This window comes from Lotus japonicus, chromosome 5, assembly GCF_012489685.1.
Source record: "Lotus japonicus ecotype B-129 chromosome 5, LjGifu_v1.2".
NCBI classification, from domain to species: domain Eukaryota; kingdom Viridiplantae; phylum Streptophyta; class Magnoliopsida; order Fabales; family Fabaceae; genus Lotus; species Lotus japonicus.
The window spans coordinates 52365963-52386235 of NC_080045.1; the positions used below are offsets into that span (position 1 = coordinate 52365963).

Genomic DNA, 20273 nt, shown 5'->3' on the forward strand with positions numbered 1-20273 from the left:
AATGGCGATGGGTGGGTTTGGGGTAGGACTAACAATTGGATAATGGTTATCCCCTGCTTGACAGCTTGAGATGTGTAATTTGCAATCATAGGATATATTAGTTAAAATATGGTAGTTGTTATTCCCACTACCCCAACATCTAGTTATATCACCCTTATATTCGTAAAATTTGAAAATGTCTTTAAAAAAATTTCGCTCGCACTTTCAAAGTGAGTTTGTCACGCACAAATTTCTTTATTTATTTTCCTGTTTAATTTCTGAAACGAAAGTAATAAGATAATTCTGAGCTCAATTCTGCTGTAAAAAACTGTAAATTTTAGCAATCTCGGATCAAGACAGGGCCAACTATAAAGTTAAAGGGAAAATTAAAGTAATTGTACGCTTATTGCTTCGCCACAAGAGCTGTGATTGGGAGCCAAATTTCTTCATCTGCTATTTTATTTTGAATTTTTTTATTTACCATAAATATCCAAATATTATATTTTGATTTACGGTGAGAATTTCATAATTTTTAAAAATCATCTAATATCAATTATGTTAAAATTTGCAGCTTAAAACACTTTAAATTGCGTCACCTACACACTTTAAAGTGCATAGTTTTACGCACTTTAAAGTCCCTTTAGTTGCAGAAAAAACAAAAATATGCTGAAAACGATGATTGTAGCAGAAACGGGAGCGCAACGACAATGAACGATGGTAGCAAAAAAAAGGAGAGAGGAGAAGATGGAGATGGAAGTTGAGCTTGGAGGTATGTATGATGATGGTAGAATATGGGGTATGAAGATGGGTGATGTTGGTGAGTGAAGCAAGATGAAAGAGGATGTGAGAATGGGGTGGGGCGGTGGAGAGTTTTTATGTCTTTTTTCTTTCATTAATGATATTTTAGTATTTTCACACTTTTAAGGGTAATATAACTAAATGTCGGGGTATGTCGGGGTAGTGTGTTTGGGTATCCATTTTCTTTGCTACAAACACATTTTTCGTATTTTAAGGTGAAAAATGGACTGCCCTTCTTATATTATGTTTGGACTTTGGATTATCTTTTATTTTCTCAAGTTCAACTCCACTCCACTCTAAAAAAATCAACTCTAACGCCTAGAAATTACTTATGTAAGATTTTTCCTAAAATTATTTAGACTTTAAAATTAATTGTGAATGAAATTTCGAACAACGCAGTTAGTACATATTTGACTTAAATGAAAAATCATTTTAAAGTATGTTCAGTTTTCATCTGTTCACGTATTTCATGTGAGTGAAAGTGGAGAGGTGAATTAAGGGCTTCAACATTTTTATGAAATAATAAAATACCCACACAATCCTCCAATCCTCCAATTAATAATAAAAGAATACCCACACAATCATGAAATCCCACTTTCCTAATTATAAAATGTGAAAGGAGCTTTCATTAGCATTCTCTTTAAGTAAATCCAAATACAAAAAAACACTCAAACGGATTGGATTGTAATTTTACAGATGTCACACTCAACTTATTATTCAATTAGCACACTAATTCCATAGGATTTGGATGGATGTATTATGAATATCTCTATTCCTATAGCCTATACTAGCTGACACAATTATTTTGATATTGATCCCAAGCTTGTAGTGACTTGTGAGGGCGAATTTATGTCTGTCTTCACGTGCCACGTCACCTCCCGGGCCGCAGGCAGGTAGCAGCTCAGGGTAGCGTCTTCTCTTCTCCTTTGTCTCCCTCCTCCGACGGTCTATCGTTGTCGTCGACGACAACTAACATAAACATGATTTTACATTTTTTAATACATTAATATAGAAGTTAAAATTTGTTATATTAAATTTAATAGTAAGATTTTAATACTTTGAGTTTAACGATAATCCAAACACGCATGCACCGATTAATTGACCCTGGTTGGTTGATGTTATCTTTCTATTTTTATCACTGGATTTTTATAATTCCATGACAAAAAACAAATAAAAACAAAAGAAAAGAAAGTGATTGGGGTAGTGGGTCCTACTCTGTGTGTGTTTGTGTGATTGGCTCTTCTTCCCTGTGAATGTGTCACTTTAGCATTTTCTACAGTGCGCGCACCGTTGCTTTCTTTCTTATCCTTCACCCACCATTCCCGCTCCTCTTCTTCTTCTTCTTCTTCTTCTTCTTCCTCCTCCACTCACCACCACCACCCTCACCCTCCAACCTTCACCTCTCGATCTCACATCACACCATGCTTCACACCTCATCTTGAACAATCTCTCCGATTCTCCAACCTTCTTCCCGATCTGAATCAACCGAAAACTCGATCGTTGCCATGGCTGGCACCGACCAACTCGACCCCAATGACTCCAGGGTACGCTTACGCTTACTTTACTCTGCACCTTTTAGATTTTGATTCCATGTTTCGTTCGATTGGATACAATCATACAAATTATCCGTACGGTATTGCTTGTTTGATTCTTCTTCATCATCATCGTTTTAGGATTTGAGTTTGAATGTTTTTGTTTTCATGGATTGATTGAGCTTAGGTTTGGTTATGTATTAGTTATTTAGTTTTGGTTGAATGATTTCCTGGTTTTATCTTCAATGTTTAGGGTTTAGTAAATTCTATTTTTGTTAATTTTAAATGAAGTTGATAAAATTTGGTGTAGATGGTGGTTCCGTTGAATATGTGGGTTTTGATTTCCAATTTCAAGCTGGCGTACAATCTTCTTCGTCGTCCGGATGGAACTTTCAACCGTGATTTAGCCGAGTTTCTTGATCGGAAAGTTCCGGCGAACCTTAACCCTGTGGAGGGAGTGTTTTCTTTTGATGTCATTGTGGATAGGGGAACCAATTTGCTCACTCGAATCTACCGTCCGGCTGAGGGTGAAGGTCCGGTTAGCATTGTTGACCTTGAGAGGCCTGTGACCTCTGAGATTCTTCCTGTTTTGCTTTTCTTTCATGGTGGGAGTTTTGCTCATTCTTCTGCTAATAGTGCTATCTATGATACCCTTTGTCGTCGCTTGGTGGGGATTTGTAAAGCGGTTGTGGTCTCTGTGAACTATAGGCGTGCGCCTGAGAACAGGTATCCTTGTGCTTATGAAGATGGGTGGACTGCTCTTGAGTGGGTGAATTCGAGGTCATGGCTTCAGAGTAAGAAGGACAAGAAAGTTCATATCTACTTGGTTGGGGATAGCTCAGGTGGGAACATTGCACACCATGTTGCCATGAGAGCTGTGGATTGTGGGATTCAAGTTCTTGGGAATATACTGCTCAACCCTTTGTTTGGTGGGCAAGAAAGGACCGAGTCTGAAATGCGCCTAGATGGGAGGTATTTTGTTAGAATTAGAGACAGAGACTGGTATTGGAGAGCTTTTCTTCCAGAAGGGGAGGACAGAGACCACCCTGCTTGTAACCCCTTTGGCCCCAATGGCAGAAGCCTCAAAGGGGTTTCCTTTCCCAAGAGCCTTGTTGTGGTTGCTGGTTTGGACCTTGTTCAGGACTGGCAATTAGCTTATGCCAAAGGGCTTGAGAGGGCTAGCCAAAATGTGAAATTGCTATTCCTGGATCAAGCAACCATTGGATTTTACTTGCTGCCAAATAATGAGCACTTCTCTACTCTGATGGAGGAGATAAAATGCTTTGTCAGCAGTGACTGTTTGTAGGCTTAACGTTTTGCTATACATAAAGGGGACCTTAGGATTGTGTAGGTTGTACTAATAGGTATGCTACTTCTTAACTATTTTACAATTTGGCTTCTTTGCTGTAGTAGTAGGACTGTGCTCCCCTGTGATTAGGTACTTATCTAGTGTTAATCGTGTCGTGAGATTGGTGTAATCAGCATATAGCTATATGATATTTTCATCAGCACAATATCAGGAAATTGGGTGTTTGCTGATAGGTGAAAGCATTTTAGGACAAGGGGAGCCATTGCAATATCTTTATGGGAACCACCAAAGTTGTGATTACCCAGTCTGACTTTCAGCCAAAAAAGAGAGGAAGACAGTCAAGACACTATGCTATTTGTGGGCATGACCTTAATGCCCAGCCAGTGGGGCTTGTCGTTGCCTGGCAAGTGTTATATATTTAACTAATTTTGGAACAATGATAGGGAAAGTATATATGTTGGTGCTGTCTATTATATATTTTGTGCTGTCTCTCATGTAAGTGTTTTAAGTCTGTTTCACCTTTTCTCTATATAGCTAATTTTACGTTCTTTTGTTTTGGGTTGTCCTTGTTCCACGATGGACAATCTTTGCAGATGTAAATGGATTTTCTTTTCATGTTATAATGTTAGGATTTGTATTATGTTTGCTTTTGTATGCATAGATATTTTTCATCATCTTATGCCACAGAGACTGAATTTTTGCTCCAGTGTACTGTTGTCTCTGAAATTTAATTCATCAACCATGGGCTAATCATTTTGAGTTCCTTTCCAACAACTGATACTTTGATTGACAAGGAATAAGTATCTCAAGTTTCGGTTCTATTATCATGTTTGGGATGGAATTTCATTTCTGAAGAAAATTATTTCAGAAGTTCTCTTGTAAGCTGGAATATATGTACTAATTACTTTTATCAAAATAAGCTAAATTATATAGGATCGGAGAAATTTAGAAGCATTGATGGCAGAAGATATTATAGTTGTCTCTTTTGGGAAAGTAGTAAAAGTCCACATAGATGTGTTGCCACTTGCCGCTCTAGCTTCCCCTTTCTAAGTGCCCCACATGATTTAAAAATTGACCAGCCGCTGAACTCATGGGAATGTTAACTCATGTTTTTTAACCGTAATCAAACAAGTGATAATAGCTGTATACTGTGCATACTACTATAATATCCGGTCACATATATAAGCAAAAAACACATTTTAGGTTCATTCATTTAAATGACTAGATACATTCATTAAATAAATGAACCTAAAATGTCTTTTTTGCTTATATGTGACCGGAGAGTATATACAAATTTAAAGGAGTATAATATTGATGTTTAACTTGATTCCACCCTTACGCATAAACTAATATAAAACTATAATAAGTTAGATAGAATTTAAATTTATATAAAAATGAAGGGTTTCCTTTAGCTTAATTTACTATGATTTCTTCTGTAGCAAACTTTTATAATTTGTAATTTAATCTTTTATACTTTAAATAATAAAATGAAGGATTCCAAAAATGTTAGTAACAGAGCAAGGCGGGTTATAAGGTGCAATACATGTTAGGTATTGCACCGGTGCCAAACAGCTGAGGGCCAATGGGATTTTACCATCTGGCAAGAGGTGGAATGGGAAACCGGTTTCACCTGTTATGTATTTTTAAAAATTTATAACAATTCCAATTTGTATATTACCATAAAGCCCTTTTAGTGTGTGTCTTCTCCTCTCTTTCTCAATCTTCTTCAGCCTTATCACCAGTAAAACCCAGAACGTACCAGATGGCTAGCCACTTCCAGTATTCCCCAACATCTCAAAAGCATTTTAGAGTTCAAACATCATTATCTTTAGAGCAACCAAAACAATGAACAAATAAATTAAAAACTAAATTGTTATATCTTGATCTAATCGAACAACCAAACCCTCTCCCTCTAAAATTAACCAAACTGAAAAAAGCACCAGCACCCAATTCATGATCTTGCCAAAAAAAAAACACATTCCTTCTTAGTCCCAAAGTCTTGATCTTGCCGTTGGATAGATAGATTGAGTTATATCAAGCACTTGAAAGGAGGATGTCGTTAGATTCCATAAAAGGCTTGGTCTTGCCAACAAACACAGGGATTGCATTTGGGAACCGGAACAACCACCATAGCCCAAACATCAAGTTGCACAACACCATGGGTCTGATTTCGTCCAGATCTGAAGACGCCATGGGTCTGATTTCCTAAAGATCTGCGAAGATGCCACGGGCTCTAACACGGTGAGATGCTTTGGATCGAGCAACGTTTCTCTTGTTCGCGGAGATGTCCGGAGATGGCGTTGACAGAACTGGCCTTTGAGGTAGGGTATGATGTTGACAGAACTGAGCTTTAGGGGTTGAAGAAGGCGACTGGCGTAGTTGTGCGCGGTGGCCGGAGGCAGTACGACGTGGTGGTGTGCAGTGGTTGAAGTGGTGGACTTGGGTTGATTCTGAATAGTGGTTTTGAAGTGGGGGCTAAATTGTAATCAACCTTTTTTATTTTTTTCTCAACAGGTTACCAATACCCATTATTGTGGGTTATTTTTGCTCTTGCATGGTGCAAGACCTAGAGTGCACTTGCACCCTAGAGGCCACCACAGAGCAACATCCACATAATTTAAATATGTTAACTTATAAAAAACTAGATTTTTCACCCGTGCGTTGCACGGGGAAGCATATATCAATCAATTCATACTTTATAAACAAATAAGTAAGTATAAATCAGCGTAACAATATGACGACGGCTTTTAAAACGACATAAATTTACACCAATTGACCAAAATATTTAAACGATTTCCATGAATAGAAGAGCATACACCTGTATAGATTAAATCATGCAATAGTATTCTATTGAATAAACCATCAAATAAGAACAACTCGATTATGAAAAGGATTTGAGGTTCTACACAGTGTCGCAATGAATGATATACAAAATTGATAATAAATTAGCAAAATGATGTCTAGTTGATCCAAGCTATTCCTCAGGGAAAACTCCTCTATAATCGGAGATGAAGATTCACCCTTCAGCACTGAAGTAGGGGTCCCCATAATCAACAATGGAGCGGAACCCTCAATAGAGGGAAGGGATGCCTGAAACTGACACATAACCTCTGAGTCAGAGCAGATTTTCTTAACTCGGTACGATGGTTCAAATATCGAGTTTGAGTTGTTATTGACTTCAATTTTGAATAGAAATGTTTGATCAATGAGTTCCAAAACATCAGTAGGAACTTCAAAATCAGCAGGATCCTAAAAAATGAAAGAATGAATAAACATCAGCCCCATAACGAATTCATATAAATAAAAGAGTTAATAGTACATTACTTACCTTGGTTGGATCTTTGACCAAAGCAGCACGTGGTTTATTAAGAAGGATCTCATTACTACGATTAGCTTTTAGCTTTAACTAAAATATACTGATCTTCAGAAAATGATCTCATTAATAGAAACTAAACAACTTATACCTCAACTAAACTATACAGATCTTCAGAAAAAGATCTCATAAACAGAAGAAACAATTGATACAAAGGTTAATCTCTTTTCACTAAAATAGAAAAATTCATGGCAAAGCAATCTCTTTCAAAGGTTAAAAATAAAGCTTATTTGATTGTTCTCAGCCAAAAATTATAATCAATTTTTCATCACAATTTTCTTCTCAAAATATGTAATGAGATGAGAACAATAAAATCAAGGTGAACCTCCAATGACGGCAATGTTGAATCGTGTAGATACCTTTTCATGGAATGTGGTTCCTTCACTTTGTTGCAAAAGTTCTTTCTCGGCTGATCCTCTCTGCAAACAAATGTTTCAATTTTATGTTGATTTTAATACTCAAATATCTCTAAAAAAAATAGACCTTGAAAGCAAAATATATTGCAGCTTAATCTCAGCCTTCTTCCTCTGCCACAGGCAATCTAAAGCTCTGTCAGCATCCCCACTGAAAATAGAAATCAGAACATAAAATCACAAGTCAGTAGTTGCAATTCTTAAAAACTACTCATAGAGGTGCATCAATTCAACATAATATCTAGGTCCATTACAGTTAGAGAGGGAACAAAATATGTCCACATACATTTACAAACATAAATACAAAACACAAACTAACAACCAAAACACAAACAACTTCCTAGTTAATTTAAATAAGCTATCTTCCCTTCATATAGAAATTAAACAGATCCTCCTGCAAAGATCCTAAAACTCTGTTCATGATGATGTAAGTTAGCAAAAACAGAGGATCTCCAAACAAAAATCATTCAAGAAGATCTAATGAGAGAAACTGCAATGGGTAATCATAGTAGAAGCTGATAATACTTCCTACTTACCTAGAGCATGTTGCAAGTGTTGCCTATAGAGAACTTTACCAACATCTGGAAGTCCTTCCTTTCTTATCATAAATGTTCGCTTCCGTTCATGATCTAAGACAGCTACCACATTGCATGAACCAAGATATACCCGATCCACCTTAAATTAATATGAGAAAGATAAGGTTTTAGCTTTATGACTTAGTCCATAATATTTTACCTTTCTGAGTTAGTGTGTTTCGATACTAATTAAGTCCAGCATGAATGAACTTCCAGTCCAGTTTTTTTCTTGAAGTAGGTGTGAATGTTCAATTACATTGATGCAAATGGATTAAACACACCTTAGACCTTGACCGAGTAACTGAACTCAGGTAGCACCGGAAAGAAAAAAAAAGTATCTGAACTTATTAGGGGTACGCATATAACTTGAGTGAAAACATCACCAATTGCCTTACTTACCTCTGATTCAAATATCAAAGAATCCCCTTGTTCTGTGAAGCATTCCTTCTGGCAAACATAACCTTTTGTGCATTTCTAAATCCTATCACTTTTGAAGACCCATATTCTCTATCTCTAACTCAAATATAACATCCTTTGATTATCTTAAATATTTAGTTTTCTACCAAGATCTAAAATGTCAATATGCATGGTGATTGGTGAAAATGACCATAATGGTAACCGGTAGTAAGAATCAAGGAGAAAACTTCTATTTATCCATTAAATTATAAAATATAAAACACAGGCTAAAGAGAATCGCAATGGTTACTGAAGTTGAAGGCACTAAAATTTAACCTGCAATAACTTCTCCCCATGTGGATCAAGATTCATAGGTTTTACATGCCGTTTCCTAGACTTGAATACCTCACTGACACTTAACTCTTCATTCTTTTCCTCTGCCCCCTGAAAAAAAAATAAAACAATAGGATGAATGAATGCCCTTCCTGCACCAAGTTCAAACGAAGCTATAGAAATGAGTACAATACTTTCTTAGCTCTTGCTTCTGCCTTTCTTTGTTTTTGTCTAATTTTCCTTTTCTGAGAAGGAAGCAAATTTGACATCTCCTCATCTATTTTGACACCATCACCACTCACCAGCAAAGAGAAGCACATGATAGGAAGCAGTAAGCTTTCCAAACCAGCACACTCTAGCCATCCCTTTTTTTTTTGAAAGAGTAAGAATATCATTAGATTTATTTGAGATTAAGCCACTGCCAAAGTAATAATAAATACAAAACAATTACTCATTAAGAGTTTATGATGTGTAAAACATGCATCTATAGATGATAAAAATCAATTTACATGGCCAATGCACACAACCTTTCCATCAAAAAGCCAAACATGACATTATCAAATAAATCTCGGGGAGGTTGGAGTGGTTTCTTCGAGCTACAGAAAATTTGACAGTAAATAAACCGTCACACGTATGCTTGAAATAATATAGTTAAATTAAAAGGAGAGATTAACTGAAACCAAACAGTGGGAATTGAGCAGAAAATTGGTTATTAAAAATGAGAAACATGCCATGAACTTGAAAGAGAAAGGGGAAGAATGAGTGTGTTGCTGCTTCTTCTTCTACTTCACATTATCAATCGGAGCCAACCTCCAAATCGGCGTCATCGACCACCTTAGAGGCGCCATCTGCAACTTACTAATTTTTAAAAATAAACAAAAAAAAGTTCAACAATTAACCAATGCACAGTTTAGTATTTCATCAGAACAAAACCAACATTTCGAACATCATAATTAACCATACCTAACAGAACTAAAGTAATCATCATCTAAAAGGAAAAAAGCTTATAAAAAAACCTCACATCGAAGAAGCATTAGAAACTCACCACTCGAACACTGTCTTCTCAACCCCGACCTTGGAGATCACGAACTGCCTTGAGAACGCCGGTGAGCGAAGAGGCCGAAGGGAATAGGGGCTGAGAATAAGGTGTGGAATAGGGAGGGAAAGTTCGAAAAACTTGGAGCAATAGGATTGGGAAAATAATTTTGAGAGCCGTAGAATTGGGCAAAGGGAAAGAAAATCTCGAGATGGGGCGGCGAGCATGGGATGATGGGAATGTACAACTTTAATTGGTGCAAATGGGTAGCTGTGTGCTATTACAATTTTCTTTTCTTTCATTGGAAACAAAAAAGAAAAGTCACTGGCTTCCAGTTAAAATTGAATGGGAACATAAATAAATGTAAGCCAACTATTTGTTGACGTTTTGTTTTTTTTTTTCTCTCAAATAGAACAATAATTAAAGTTCAATTTTAAATTTGAAATTAGAGACTTTGGGAAATGGATGCAGCAAAAAGGTTGTTGGGGCACGCTTGTATCAAGAAAGAGAAATAAAGAAGGAGGAGAAAGAAATTCATGCCACGTGTACAGGGAAGATAGTGGGGGAGAGGGGACGTTTAAAAAAAATCAACAAAGTTATGAAAAAGCCACGTGTACAGGGAAGATGTGAGGAAGGATGTTAGTTTGACATGTGGAATTCCACTTATTCTAAGAATGCATGAGAGAGCAGAATGCATGAGGAGCTCACACCTCAGCATTTGACTCTTTGAACCTTTGCTCTTTTATTGATGAACCGATTAGGGTATAAACGTTATTTTCTTTTTTATAAGCGTTACTTTATGTAACCTCCCACTTCCTTTCACATTTGAACTCTTGGAAAATGAGATTTAGAATTCCAAAGCATCAAAATTGTCCATTGGTTTCTCACTTAAACATACACTTAAAATCAGTGTTATCAGACTCGGACCGGTGATCGACTCGGTCGAGACACTGGGTCAATGAGTCAATGATTCAACCACTGGGTCATTGGTTCGATTGCTTGACTCGGTTTATATTAAAAAATTATAATAATTTAAAATATAACCTTTGTATATCATATATATAAAATAATATGCATTATTTTTAACAAGAAGTAAAGTGGTGTAGTGGCAATTTGGATTAGCTTTCCTCCCTCATTTTTTTAAATAACTCTCAATTGAATATCATTTGACCAAATAATTAACATTGAATGTAAATTAATTACAGTTTGAACATTAAAAACAGTTTTGACAAAAAAAAAGGCAAAAACAGAAAAAAAAAAAAAAAAAAAAAAAAAAGGACCGGTCCATTAAAACTGGTCGAGTCGCCTGTTTATTCCCTTAACCGGCCGGTCCAAACCGGTTCATATCGGTTGAATTGCATGGCCGATCCATTTAATGGCTCGGTCCGGTCAAGGGTCCGGTTCCCGGTTCAACCGGTCGAACCGGCCGGTCCGAGTTTTATAACACTGCTTAAAATGGTCAAATATTTAAAATAAAATTGAGAGAATTTTGACCCCAATACGAATGAATCTTATTAAATAATGCTAGTTACACACCTCTTTTTGAGGTGGAAGAGGTGAAATGAGGAGAGAGATAGGAAGAAAAGAAAAAGTAAGAGAGAGAAAGTATGAGATGTGATAGATGATAAGAGTAGAGAGATAGAAACAAAAATATGTGAAAATGAAGTGTTTAAAAGATGAGGTGAATCTTATCAATTGTAAAAAAACCATGAGAAGTTTCACAATTTATGTATTTTTTAATTATTAAACACACAAAAATTAGGTATTTAATAGAATTGATACATTTTTAAATAAGAATAATTTCTGAAAGTTAATATGATTTTTGGTAAATTAGAAACTTCATTAATTTAAACAAATTTTCTTGATATATATTTTGATTTAAAAGAGTTAGACAGAAATGACGCTAAGGTTTATCCACTTATGAAAAATTAGAGAAATAAAAAAAATATGATGTGAAAACTGAAAAGATGGGACAAATAGAGTAGTAGACGGGAGGTGAAGAGAAAAAATGAAAATAAAATAAAATAAGTTGAACATAACGAATATTGCAATTTGTTTTTGTTTTTTTGGTTAAGAACGGATTAGTGCACGTAAACGTGTTTTTTCAGCCTGTCCATCGTGAATCTATGCATATTAATGTTGACCACTTCACGTAATGCAATGCATATGAAAACCGAATACAAGGCTTGAACAATGCATAAAAAAATTAATCAACTAAAGCAGAACCATTCAATTTTTCTTTGAATTCTGACAGTTGCATTTTTACTGCATCTTGTTTGATTGAAAGGGAATGAAGTAAAGAGCAGAAATTTTTAGATTAGTGTTTAATTCAAATTTTTAGAGATGAAAGGGATTGAGAAGACTGAGATCTCTTTAGACTCAACTTTAGCTCTCCTGAAAAGTTAAAGAATTTAGAGAAGTGATAATATTACTAAAATATTGATAGTGATATTTTAAAGCCTAAAATTGTTCTGAAAGAAATGATCTGAAAAAATTGTTTTAAAATTCCTCTCATGTGAGCCAACCAAAAAAAGATTATTCCTCATACTCTATCATATTCTCATTTTATTCAACATTTAAGAATTGAATTCTCTCTCCTCTCAGCTCTATTAAATTCTATCCTCACCTTTGAATCAAATGCAATAGTAGGCAGGAGTAGCACAACCATGTTATATTGGCTGCGTTTGTATAGTTGCTAGGGACGAACGTCAACCTACGTTGGCTCAATCCAACAACAAAGCTCCATCGACTTTCATCTCGCGGAGTTTGGGATGCTGCCATGGAAATGTATAAACAAACACACAAAACACAGTCGTTGCCGGTTGTATTGTAGAATGTTTGGTTTCATAGTAAAATGTTCTAGAATCACTTCTAGTTAGGAATCATAAGTCTTGTCTTTTAAGTAAAATCATGAAACCAAACATGAAGTTAGCTATAGCAACTATTATTTCTTAGTATTATTGATTTCGAATTATCTAGAACGATTGGCAACACAGATATTAAAAGATATTGCTCATTTTATGATAACTAGCTGAGAGATTTCCTCTCGTTTTTGGCTCAATACAGAGGTTAGATCAAAATGTTACTCTCTAATAAGGATCAAGATACCTGATTCAATTATTACATGATATAAGGTAATCCTTGATCCTGTTACAAAAACACTCGTCTGACAAGGAAAATGGACAACCTTTTCAGCGCCCTTTAGCAACATAGGCAGCTAACACAGCAGCAAAAATTGTAGATGCAGAAGATATCATAGTCAACAAGCCCTTACCTTTGTGTGCCTTGTCCACATTCTTCTGCAGTGACACAATTTGTTGCTTCAGGTCATCCACTATCTCAGTCTTACTCTTGAACGCGTTCTTTATTGTATCCAGTTCTGCCGCATATGGCTGAATTTCACCCGCAAGCTTCTTCCCATCACGCACCACTTCCTCTACATCGTTGTTCTCATGACACACAAGTGCAGCAGTACTCTTCAACATTGCCAAGGCCTGGTTCGAATTGATGCAGAAAAACTCAATCTTAGCGCTCAAATCAGCAGACTCCCGCTGAGCATCCAGAAGGGTATTCTGCAGTGCTTCCTTTTCCTTCTTCAAAACATCCACATTGCTTACCAGCTCCTTGTTTCTCTCACTCAGCTTCTCTCTCTCACTTCTCATCTTCCACAACTCAGTCGCAGCTTGTTCAGCTTTTACCACTATCCCCGCAACTTGCAATGCCAATTGCTCCCCTTTATTCTTCTCCTCCTCAAATCCCTTTTTCAAGTTATCCTTCTCAAGAGTTACTTCATCAACAACATCTCTATAATGGTTCACTTGAGAAAGCAATTGCTCATTTTTCTCATTCAGCTTCTCTCTCTCACTTCTCATCTTCCCCAACTCAGATTCAGCTTGTTCAATTTTCTTCTCCATCCCTGCAATTTGCAACTCCAGCTTCTCCACTTTGTTCTTCTCCTCCTCAAATCCCTTTCTCATGTTATCCTTCTCAAGAGTCACTTCATCAACAGCATCTCTATAATGGTTAACTTGAGAAACCAATTGCTCATTTTTCTCTTCAAACTCTTTGCACGACCCTTTCAATTCATCCACAACACCCCTCAGCCGACCCAGCTCTCCTTGCAACTCAGCAATTTCATACTCCTGGCGAGCTTTAACCTGCTCCATCTCATCTAGCGCTCTATTCGCCTCATCAAGCTCGCGCTGCTTACTCTCCAATTCCCCCTGAACCTTATCCAGGACCCTGTTAACACTATCCCTCTTCTCCGTCAACACCTCAATACTCTTCTCCATCTCCTTCTTCTCACTCACCAACGCCCCGTTCTCTCTCGCCATCTCCTCCCCCTTCTCCACAGCCAATCCAACACTCTCCTCCAGCTCCAAAATCTTCCCACGCAAAACCACCTCCTCATCGCGCGAAACCTTCAAACTCTCACCGAGCTGCCTCACCTCAAAATCAAGGTTCAACGCTTTCGCCACCTGAGCATCCTTAAGCCTCTCAATCTCATCCTTCTCCCTGACAACCCTCTCAATCTCCTCCTTCAAACCCTCAACAACCAAAGCAGAATCCTTCGAGCTAACCAAACCTAAATCCCTCTCCTTGACAAGCTCCTCAATCGCCTTCTCCTTCTCCGAAATCTCCTCCATCAACTTCTCCCCTTCCAATTTCATCACCCACAGCTCCTCCTTCAGCTTCCTCTCTCTCCCCTCACCCTCAGATTTCACCAAATCCCTCTCCCCTCCCAAAACCATCTTCTCATCCTCAAACCGCAGAGCAAGCTCCTTCATCTCCCCCTTCAGAGCCGCAACCTCAACCTCCTTCTCTCCGACCACCTCCCTCATCTGGGCCACCGTGAAAACGGAAATGACGCCGTTTTGAAGCTCCAGAGCGAGGCTGTTGTCTACATCCATATCGGAAGCTTGCACCAGTTGGTGATTCTGACGGCGGAGGGAGTCGATTTGGTGGCGGTGGTTGGTGGTTTCTTTGAGGAGGACGGAGTTGAGGTTTTTGAGATTCTGGATTTGGTGAGAAGGGTCTTCCATGGAAGAAGGTTTGTGGTCGTTGGATTGAGATTGGTGGTGGTGGGACAGTTTCTTTTTGGCCATATTTGAGTTGAGTGGGTGAGTGAGGTTGTGGCGGTGTGAAAAGATGAATCAAGTTAAAGAGAATGAAAGGTTTTAGGGTTTGTTGTTTTTTGTGTGAAATGGGAAATGGTGAAGAGAGGTTTGAATGTTAGGTTTTTGAATTCAAATTTTGGGCCCCAATGTTAAGACCACCCAATTCCAATGGATTGTCTTCATTGGACACGTGATGCCCAAAAAACAATATTATAGTATTATTTTGTCTCATTTCCCACCTGCTAGCCAATAGTGATACTCATTTTCTAATGCGATCTTTTCGATTGGTTAAGATTTATGTAGGACTCATCAATTTATAAGTGAGACTCGTATCCTTTAGTGATCCTTCATTAATTTCGACCGATCAAAAATAGAGTGTTGGCACAAGAGTGTCTGATAGATTGTTGCTTGTGTTTCTCTAATTTCATATCTTTTTTTAGGCACATTGTGTTTGATGTTTTTTTATGACATGGGTTATGTTTGGTTTGATGTAACCCATTTATTAGTGGGCTGGCCCAGATAAAGAAAAATACAAGGTGAGTTGATGGGTTGAGCCATCAAAAAACAAAAAAACAACTTCAGAAAAATATTAAAGCCAATCCTACTATCCTGCTTCTTCTATTTCTATTTTTTATTGATGCTAATAAAATGTTGAATAAATTTATTTAAATTTGGCCCTGACCCTGTCATTTGGTGGGTTGAAAATTATGGGCTAAGATTGGGTTATTGAATTGAGTTAAGCAGATTGACCCAATTCCTTTTTGTCGCCCCCTATACTAATTCAATGAGCAATCCAATTTTGAAAGGATTGATAACTAAGATAATTGTATTGGAGAATCTTACCAAACTTTATTTCGAAAAAAGGCTACTTCGACCAAAAAAAAAAAGGCTACCAATGCTCATTTCAACGGTCTATTTTCAGCACTTTTATATTGATCCGTTGAAATTCATGTGAGGTTTCCTAAAAATATGGACCCCAGTAACTCACTTCTAAATTAGTGAGACTCTCTTGAATTTCAATTAATTAATGAGAGAGTGTTGAAAAGTGATTATTAAAGTGAGTATTGCTAGGAGTCTTTTCGAAAAAAATCTATACTCAAAGGTCAGAGCACCACTCATTTCAAGTTTCAACTACATGAGATATTTTATTCACTATCAATGAGGAGCTTGAAGTACAAGGGAGATTTCTACATTGACTCTGTGAGTTGTTGGTGAGTTGGTAGCTAGACACCCACATTTATAGCATTTTTGGATCAAAATCAATTTGGAAATTCAGAAGTTGTTCAACTTCAAACAAGTTACTCCTTATAATTGTATATGTCATTAAAATCAATTATAAAATGATTTTCAAAGATGCACTTAACCCAGTTTAGAACACATGATTGCTGCAATACCAATTAAAAAAGAACCCATTTATATTTCTATGCTTGGGCATTGTAGCTAGCCTCCTCACCCTTTTACATGCATGCACCAAGCTTATATTAATCTTGTAATAGTTTAAGACAATATGATCCTATGAATTAATGCAGAGGACACAAACTCTCCAATTATTGTGGTAAGAAGGAGTAAAATATATGGGAAACAAATAAAATGGAATCTGCTCAGATGGAAGCCAGATTGAAAAACCAAAACTTCCCACAACAACATCTTGGATCTTTCTCATTACTTCATAAATAATCCACTTAAGATAATTTTTAATTTTTAGATTCCTTATCAGCACAGTTTAAACTTCCGAGCTATTTGTGAGATTAGAAAATTTAACTTGAACTTGAGAAGCTGTTGTCATCATGATGTGGATATGTGATCAAATACATGAAATTGTTTAGTCATGGGCTGATGTTATTGGCCTTCAAATAAGCATGGTTTGTGGAGGTGAAGTGAATTATTAGTATGTTTTGATTCGCTACAAAATTTGAAATGAAGCTACAACACATAAGTTTTACCTTAATGTGACTCCGTGATTTCAAAACACACTATTCTGTTAATAAGTGATTGAAAGTTGTAACACAAAAATCATTGAAAGTAAAATCTTATTAAAATTACAAGAATGTCTGTCTTTTTATTTTTGGATTGGATGGTCGTCTCATTGAGCCTCATTGCCTGTAAAAGGATTGGAGGACTAGGGCATGATTTGTACAAGGCGATGGGATGTACTTGAGGGGCTTCATGGGCGACCTCATGCTATGGGGCCTTCGGCGACCTCAAACGATCTCAAGCATCAAGGAGATCCATGAAACCTTGTTAAAACCTTGTAATCTAGCGTTTAAGATATTTTTATAATGTCGTTGCCTACGTCCCCTGAATCACAACACTTGTTAATTACATGATAAGGAGATAATTATATTAGGGTTAAAACGGCTCGTGCATATGTACCCTTAAAGATCTTCGTAAATCTCAAGTTCAATGTAAATAAAACGGAGACTAAGTTTATTTTTTTATTTTTTAAAAGAGAGTAAGCTTTGAACTTTCTCTTAAGTTTTCTACTTGGTCTCACCCATGTTCACTGCGCGAACATTTTTTTTTTACTAAATTACTCTCGCAATTACAACTCTAGTGTGATAGATGCTAAATATCTCACTAAGAGTGCACCTTTTGATGATTGAATTTTCGAGTTCAAACAATCATTTTTAACTGCTGAGACCGACACATGTTGCGTCACGAATTAAGAGTAATGGTTATCTAATAGCAAACGTTGAGTTACTTATCAATTGAACAGTTGAACTCGAACATATTGCACTCAATCTCTATCAATCTAGCCATTTCCTCCGTAATAATAGGAAGACTTGGGGTGGGGGTATTGCACTATTTGTCCCCTCGATCTCACCCATGAAACTGTACCCAAATACACGCCCCTTGGTCATTAAAAGCCTCACCTCAATTGACAGTGTCTATTTATACCAGCAGGCAGCAACTCCCCCCCAGGTAAAAGATACTTCCAAAATTTCGCATAATTGGTGTTTCACTCCACCATTTGTATGTTTGGATAAGTTTCTATTTGTTAGGAATCAATTCTGGCACCAAAAACAATTCTTCCCATAATTGATTTTGGTTAGAAATTAGCAAACATTTGACTATACTATTTTTTTTTTGATAAGCTTGACTATACTATTACTACATATATGTTTGAGTAAAATGAAGTCATTGATAATGAAATATGCTGTTTGTAAATTGCAACTAAGGAGAAAAATATATTATCAGGTACTCTGTCATTGCTCATTAGACACATCACAACATTACAGCTAGGTAGCTTGGTTTCAGATCTTGTCTGTTAGAGCAACTCCAACGCTGGTTTCTTAACCCAGCTGGAGTTGCTAAGAAACCGTATCCTATTTTTTGCAGCATTGGAGCATGCCTAGTTGGCACTTCTGGTATCTTAGCAACAGTGCAGAGTTCCTTGCACAAGGAACTCTGCTTTTTGGTTTCTTAGCATTTAAAATTATTATTTTCTCTCACTTTCTTCAACCGAATGCTCCAGAATTCAGAGGGAAAAAAACAGATTGAAGGAACTTGGAAGAAGATGAACAACAGAACTCCAAAACAACAATTTGATTACAACAAAATTCAAACTTTAAAATATAAATTATTACTTTACAATAAAAATTAAAACTTTACCCTCATGATCTGGGTTACATGAAAAAAAATAAGGAAGAGGGAGCAAAGTGAGCAGCAAAAATTAAAGCTTGGACCACCGATCAAGCACCTTGCATGTCTGATCCAGAAGCTTGAGGGGCGATCTGGGTCTTGATTGAAGCTTTGGTGGCGGCTGGGGTAGGTTTTAGCTGCGGTGGTGGGTGTTTGGTGGTGGTGAGGTGGGTTTCGATGGGTGTGAGGTGGGTTTTGGTGGCGGTGGATGCTGCATCGTGGCCGGTGGTGGGTGTTTGTTGGCGGTTGAGGTTGTTTGTTGGCGGTGGTGGGTGTTTGTTGCGGTGGTGGGTGAGAGGAAGGGGAAAAGGAGACGCTGCAGGTCGTGGAAGAGGAAGGGGGAAAGAGGAAGGGGAAAAGAAGAAGGTGAGTGAGAGCTTGAGGAAGGAGGTGAGTGAGAGAGGTTGAAGAAGCTGAGCGTGAGAGAAGAGAGGAAGAAGAGAGGAGCGGCTAGGGTTGAGGGTTGGGTCTGAGGGTGAGAGTGAGGAAAAATAGATTATATAGTGGGTGACCGGCTGAGCCGGTCATCCCACCGGCTGGAGCCGGTTTTCTGCCCGTTTGGGCTTTTTTTTTTGAATTTTTTTAAATTGACCGGTTTGACCGGTTTTCTGACCGTTTTTTCAATTATCAGCTTCTATACCGACCGTTTTTTCAATTCTCAGCTTCTTTACCTTATATATAGTGCAGTAGACCATTTGAAACACCAACATTTACTCCCACAATATCTCTCTTGTCCAAAAATTCTCAAATTTCTCAAAATGTCTAATCCTTATGAGCAATATTATCCACTGCTCGACAATGAAACACCTCCTACAAGTGAAGGTTTGCAACCTTCGCCTATGTTTCCGCCACAAAACCAACCTCCGCAGATGATTCACCCGCAAAGCCAACCTATGATGGTGTTCCAACAACAAAACCAACATTCGCAGGTGATTCGCCCGCAAAGCCAACCTATGCCGATGTTCCAACAACAAAACCCACATCCGCAAATGTATCAACCACAAAGCCAACATCCGCAGATGTGTCACCCTCAAAACCAACCTCCTCACACCGGTGGTAATGTTCAAAATCCTTCGTATCAAATGTTTCCACAATCGTTCTACCATCAAAACCAACCTCAGGGTCAAATGGGACCATATCCACCACAAATGCCTTATCCAAACAATCCACAATATTGCATGTATCCACCACAATACCAAGCACCTCCTACTGGTAGCAGCAGTAGTTCAAAAGTCTCAAGTACACAATGTGAGGCTATGCCCGATGAGCCTGAATTTTCTACTCAACGGGGTCTAGATGATTTTGATCTTGAAGAATCCGGAAAGAAACGCACCAAATGGAGTGGTAAAGATAATATACTTCTTCTTCAATCATGGCTCAACGTTTCTACCGATCGGGTCGTGGGAAATGAGCAAAAGTCAGATTTGTTTTGGAATAAGATTCGAGCCCAATATGAGGAGTACCGCGACGATGCCTCTCCTTCGAGGACATGGTTATCCCTGAAATCTCATTTTAATAAATTGAATGCTGATCTTCAAAAATTTGTCGGTTGCCACACTAAAGCCGTCAATCATTGGAAAAGTGGACACTCAGATAAGGACATCATGGCTACGGCGCATCAATTATATCATGTAGATACAGGTAAAGATTTCAAACATGAGAATGAATGGCGGTTGGTGAAGGATGAACCAAAGTGGAAGGGAACATTTATGACAACCAGTTCAACGAGGCAGAAGAAGTCAGTAGATGGGGTGTATGCAACATCGTCTG

General features: G+C 37.5%; 3 protein-coding genes across 13 annotated transcripts; 1 reads left to right on the plus strand and 2 right to left on the minus strand.

Annotated features, from left to right (window-relative positions):
- The first annotated feature begins 2046 nt into the window (after positions 1–2046).
- Positions 2047–4258, plus strand: LOC130718230 (gibberellin receptor GID1C). The gene is made up of 2 exons (XM_057568759.1): positions 2047–2321; positions 2620–4258. The coding sequence occupies exons 1-2, from the start codon at positions 2283–2285 to the stop codon at positions 3613–3615; spliced, it is 1035 nt and encodes a 344-aa protein (XP_057424742.1). The 5' UTR covers positions 2047–2282; the 3' UTR covers positions 3616–4258.
- A 2215-nt stretch (positions 4259–6473) lies between these two features.
- LOC130718646 (N-terminal acetyltransferase A complex auxiliary subunit NAA15-like) lies at positions 6474–10076 on the minus strand. 11 transcript variants are annotated; one of them, XM_057569266.1, is made up of 7 exons: positions 9754–10076; positions 9440–9566; positions 9236–9304; positions 8903–9073; positions 8712–8819; positions 7941–8079; positions 6474–7555 (listed from the first exon to the last, which is right to left on the minus strand). In XM_057569266.1, exons 4-7 carry the CDS (start codon positions 9026–9028, stop codon positions 7533–7535), a joined length of 396 nt encoding a protein of 131 aa, XP_057425249.1. In that variant the 5' UTR covers positions 9029–9073; positions 9236–9304; positions 9440–9566; positions 9754–10076; the 3' UTR covers positions 6474–7532. The 11 variants fall into 11 exon arrangements, 5 of the variants coding, with proteins under 5 accessions (XP_057425249.1, XP_057425247.1, XP_057425248.1 ...); XR_009012755.1 differs by lacking the exons at positions 9236–9304; positions 9440–9566; positions 9754–10076 and having other exon boundaries at positions 6474–6714; positions 7351–7410; positions 7475–7555; positions 8903–9229; XR_009012753.1 differs by lacking the exons at positions 9236–9304; positions 9440–9566; positions 9754–10076 and having other exon boundaries at positions 6474–6867; positions 7351–7410; positions 7475–7555; positions 8903–9229.
- Positions 10077–12741: 2665 nt separating this feature from the next.
- On the minus strand, positions 12742–14963 carry LOC130718067 (uncharacterized). The gene has a single exon (XM_057568524.1). It carries the CDS (start codon positions 14847–14849, stop codon positions 12936–12938), a length of 1914 nt encoding a protein of 637 aa, XP_057424507.1. The 5' UTR covers positions 14850–14963; the 3' UTR covers positions 12742–12935.
- Between the last annotated feature and the right edge of the window lie 5310 nt (positions 14964–20273).